The sequence below is a fragment of the Octopus bimaculoides genome, chromosome 4 (assembly GCF_001194135.2).
Source record: "Octopus bimaculoides isolate UCB-OBI-ISO-001 chromosome 4, ASM119413v2, whole genome shotgun sequence".
Lineage (NCBI taxonomy): Eukaryota > Metazoa > Mollusca > Cephalopoda > Octopoda > Octopodidae > Octopus > Octopus bimaculoides.
Window position 1 is genome coordinate 45,581,156 of NC_068984.1, and position 5,623 is coordinate 45,586,778.

General features: G+C 36.8%; 1 protein-coding gene across 2 annotated transcripts in view; it reads right to left on the bottom strand.

Annotated features, from left to right (window-relative positions):
* Positions 1–36: 36 nt before the first annotated feature.
* Positions 37–5,623, bottom strand: part of LOC106884508 (potassium voltage-gated channel subfamily KQT member 1) — a 717,249-nt gene continuing 711,662 nt past the window's right edge. For both annotated transcript variants that reach the window (XM_052967039.1, XM_014935928.2), the window contains exons 11-12: positions 4,753–4,849; positions 37–935 (exon numbers count right to left, since the gene is read on the bottom strand). In XM_052967039.1, the coding sequence (XP_052822999.1) occupies positions 255–935; positions 4,753–4,849 (778 nt within the window). In that variant the 3' untranslated portion in view covers positions 37–254. The remainder of the gene's footprint in view (positions 936–4,752; positions 4,850–5,623) is intronic.

Genomic DNA, 5,623 nt, shown 5'->3' on the forward strand with positions numbered 1-5,623 from the left:
TATATATATATATATGCATGCATATGGATGCTTGTATATACATACACACGCGCACATAATACTTATATATTGGCTTTCGAACACTCCCAGACATACATAATCCTCACACATATGCGCATGTTCATATGCATGTATATAGATTACTTTCACTTTTGTTGGTTTCCTTTCAAGATACATGCATTAACTTTGATAAGTGACAATATGTGCAGAGCTGTTCAATTCATTCTTCTCTCACTAAATGTGAAAAACCTTGGCTACGTGACAGCCACATTGTTTCCAACTGATTTAGTTGCACAAAGTTGCTTATGAGTATTTTGCTCGTAACCCTGTTGGGTGTCAGTTGTTGTAGTGCTGCTGCTTTCTGCTGTCGGTGTTGGAATAATAGTAGTAATAGTAGCTGTAGTAGTTATATTAATTGCAGTAGTAGTCACATTAAGAGTGTCCTTGCCCTCGGAGCACGCGAAACACAGCGTTCCTACTTGATCACCGACCGGCGATCTGTCTCGGGAAGATGACGGCTGCGGCTGTAAGAGGCAGCTTTTTGCCGGCCTAGGTTCACCTACGAACAAATCTTTGATAGGTTTGTTCCTGTCATATGTAATCCTCTCCGACATTGTCCGATGCGGCACTTCGTTATAAGACAAACAGCGATAAGTGACACGTTTTTTTATGCGCTGTCCTAAGTCCGACAGATTTCGTTGCATTGGGCGGCTAGGGTTACGGATGCCGGTCGGCGTGTTAGGTTCGCTGGTGTATTGCTTGTCCACAAGGATTGGCCGTGGCTTTAGGGAAGACAGAGGTTGTGGCTTTTTTCGGCTGTCGCTCTGTACTATTTCCTGTTCACTTCGGACACCCAGAACATGCTGCAAAACTAACTGGCGATCTTCTTTGTACAAATCTATCAGAAGGTCCAGTTTTGACTCAATATCTTCCACCTGGGAATAACAAGAGGAATATTAAAATTGATAGTAATAGCAGCAACATAAATAACAATAGCAGCAGCATCAACAACAACAACAACGCTTCCTTTATTGATCACATGGGTCGAACAACAACAACAACAACAACAACAACAACAACAACAACAGCAACAACAACAGCAACAACAACAACAACAACAGCATCAGCATCAGCAACAATAACAACAAAAACAGCAACAACAATAATAATAATAATAATAATAATAATAATAATAATAATAATAATAATAATAATCCTTTCTACTATAGGCACAAGGCCTGAAATTTTTTTGGGGGAGCCAGTCGAGTAGATCGACCCCAGTACGCAACTGGCACCTAATTTATCGACCCTGAAAGGATGAAAGGCAAAGTCGAACTCAGAACGTAGCGGCAGGCGAAAGACCGCAAGCATTTTGCCCAGCGTGCTTAACGATTCTGTCAGCTCGCCGCCTTAAACAACAACAACAACAACGACGACGACGACAACAACAGCAGCAGCAGCATCGGTGCGAACATAAATCAACGGCCTTGAAAGATCACGGAAATGGTACGAACATAAACCAGAAGGCGTCACTGAGAATAATGAATATACAATTATTTTATGGGATTTTACAATCCAGTGTGATTCATTAATTGACGCTCGGAGATCAGACAATGTTATAGTGAATAAGGAAGAAGGAAGCTAAGATTATGGATATTGTCATACCTGGGGACGCATGCGTAGGGGACAAAGAGCAATAAAAAAAGAAGAATACAAATTACTAAAATACGGAATTGCAAGAATGTGGGCGTAACTTTCAATCCCGTAGTGGTATGTACACTGGGAGCACTGACAACCAAGTTCGAGAAATATATTGGAGTAACTGGAATTGAGATGAGGGTAGAACATGCACAAAAAATGCTCCATTGGGGGCAGTGAAGATTTTGAGATTGGTACTTGGACGTTAAGTATCGTAGAAAGAAGCCCTGCGAGACTTTTAACAACAGGTTGCTGTCTGCTCTCACAGAAGTAAGCGGAGGGTGTAAAATCGCGAGCTCTGAGAAGTAAAATAATGATAATAATAATAATATGCGCGGGAATACAGAAATATGTGGGGTGGTATTCAGGTGCACGCGGTAAGCTCACCCAAGGGAGATGTGGACTAGTTGAGTATTTCGACCCCAGTGTTCAGTTGGTAATTATTTTATTGACCGCAGAAGGATAAAAAGCCAAATCGTAAAGAACGTAAAGAGTCTGAAGAAATGTCGCTAAGTATTTTGCTTGACACTCTAACGATTCTGCCAACTCACCTTGTTATCATTATTTTCGTTATTAAGGCGGCGAGCTGGCAGAGCCGTTAGTACGCTGAACGAAATGCTTAGCTGTATTTCGCCCGTCGATACGTTCTGAGTTCGAATTCCTCCGTGGTTGACTTTGCCTTTCATCCTTTTGGGATCGATAAATTAAGTACCAGTTGAGTACTGGGGTCGATGTAATCACCTTACCCCTTACCCCCAAATTCTAGGCCTTGTGCCTATACCAGAGAGGATTATTATTATTAAGAACAACAACAGTGTGATAATAATAACAATAATAATAATGATAATAATAATAATAATAATAATAATAATAATAGTAATAATAATGATAATAATGCGTGAAATAAATGAACAATATAAACACTGAGATGTCAAAACACGAAAACAAAGAACAAAAAGCACGGCTCAATAGGATAAGTACACTTTAGGGACAATCGGGAAATCTCACAGCTTCCGGATAATTTTACTGTGAAGAGCAAGTGCCCTTTCTCAACTGTTTTATCCGGCATATAGGACGAACGCTAAGATAGTGCACTCGGGTCATACACGCCCTCTCACTTCTATTCGGCAACGAACCAACGAGGAAACTTTACGAGGCCTCTGACTTGCTAGAAGTACCATTTCTATATCATCTGAATGATTTTTAAAATTTGTAGTACAAAAACAAAGGTGCTCAATACAACTTTGTATGTAGAACCATACGTATGGTTATTTAAGTGTGACATAAACAGAGATGTCATTCCCAATAAACAGTTTTGTTCAGCTGGTCAACCGTACACATGGAAAGGTTTGAAAGTAATAACTTTAGGTGATACAAACAGTGTAGAACGTCCTTGTACTGCGACAAGTATCGGGGGGAAAATGTCTTCTTTGAAAATTGCATCGAAATGGGAATAAGTCAACAAGTCGAAAGTAGCTCATTCTTTTATTTAACATTGGAGAAGAATGACAGATGATGTGGAGCTTCTCCGCGAGACAGAAATTACATGAATTTGACAGATTCTTAAATTGCTATTACTTATCCAACACGGCCGGCGACAAAAGCTAACGGCTTCTTCATTGACTCCCATCGTTTCCAATTACACTTTGTAAGTGCTGTATTCTTTTCCAGAGCTAGTGTGCTGGTGATTCTTGTAAGAGTATTCTGTGTCGTGTCTGTGTAGCTTGGTGATGTGTTGCGTTTCTTGGCATTTGTCTTTTGTGGAGATAGCACTATTTTAGGCAATTTTAGGACGAATCTCTAGTGCACATATACGCACAATCTAATGATCATCATCCAAAACGTAATCAAGCATGCATCAATAAACCTCAGCAGGTGTGTAAATGCATTATCCGTTGATAAAGCCATTTTCAATTAGTTTGCAGACCAAGATGGAGCTTTAAAATGTAGTCAATAGAAAAATGAATGAAGTACCAACAGACACTATTTAACAACTGTCATAAAAGCACTAGAGAAAGAAATGTTATAACTCAACATACAACATTGGGGTAGAAAGAAATATTGCAAAACATTTCCTCTCTCATATCCAGAAACAAGTCTCAAAAGTCCATAATCACATCATCTGCTCAATAAAAACAACATTAAAGTAAATTACAGCTGCTCAGAAACATATCTAATGCTATCAAGAGATACAATACAAAAATGCTAAGAAGCTACATAAAACCTGCACCAATACAGCTATTTGATTCGTCATAACTACCTGGAAAACAATACTACACTTTCACAGTACATTTAGAAATTAAAAAAAACTAAAATGAGATCCCGGCACGTCATAGGAAGTACTGGATAAGACATGGTCATTTAAGAACAAATGAAAGTCACGTGTCTTTATCTTCACAGAGAAGCTCCACATCATCGGCCACCTTAAAAAGAGTGAACTAATTTGATTTATCAAGTGACTGAAACAAGTAAAAGATAGGTTATATCCAAATTCTGTAAGAATTTCATAGAAGACCTCTCTGATGCATAAGAGATGGGAATCGATGATCTATATTATTCAAAGTTATCTGATACTTTCAAACCTCTGAAGTGATCAACTAAAGAATAAGCATGATTAACCAACAGAACAAAATCGCGCTCCTGGGTGCTAATCTTGTTTATCTTACCTAAATCAATACACACGCACACACACAGAGACTATCTATCTATCTATCTATCTATCTATCTATCTATCTATCTATCTATCTATCATCTATCTATCTGTCAGTCTGCCTGCTTGTCTGTTTGTCTGTCTGCCTGTCTGTTTCTTCATTGCAGCTAACAGTGAAACTACGAAATTCTGACTGGTGACCGTGATGCTTCAGAGTTTAATAAATATATAAACTCTAGTATATATATATATATATATATATATATATATATATGGAAAGTTTTAAAACACGCACGCACACACACACACACACACACACGAGCTCGCATACACGTATACGCACGCATATGCGCACACGCACACACATATTCATGAATTATAAAGAGGTATCGAAAAATACTCACCTGCCTTTCTACCTTCACAACACGTGATGCTAAACTTACTTTTGATTCATAAACATCTTTATTCTTACTACCCGATTTTCCTAGGATTTGATCTAGTCTAAAATATAAGAAAGATAAAGTCAATCAGTAAACAGACGAAATATTGTTCAGTATTAATTACATAAAATAATCATGAGTATACGGCGATATCGAATGCAATGTAGCTGATTGAATTCGGACCATCAGCTTTTCAAATATCATTCCGACTTCCTGTGGCAATAAGAACAGAACTTACCAAAAACGAAGTAAAGCAATATATATATATTTGAAAAGCTGATTGTTCGAATTCAATATATATTATGTAAATATATATAACTCCAAGAGAGTTAGAGGTTGTGAATCCAACCAACTAAGGGATAATATCTATCCAATATACTGCTGGTAGAATACCCAATTTTTAATACGCAAGTATTTTTTTCATTGCATGGCAATTACACTACTGAATGTAATAAACGGGTGAGGGTAAAATGTTGTTTTACCTTTAATTTATACAGCAATAAGAAAATGGAGGTGATCAAGAGGTGGTGTTCATCAACTTTTAAACATTATATTATGTCTATTTATTCATTTTTTAAAAACCATTATAACAATATACATATATGTATAACATATTATGCTTTACATATATAATATATAAAATATAAAAATACCAATATTTAAATAATTACTGGTATTTTTATATTTTATATATTGTATATGTAAAGCATATGTTATACATGTATGTATATTGTTATAATGGTTTTTAAAAAATAAATAAATAGACATAATATAATGTTTAAAAGTTGATGAATACCACATCTTGACCCCCTCCATTTTCTTATTGCTGTATATA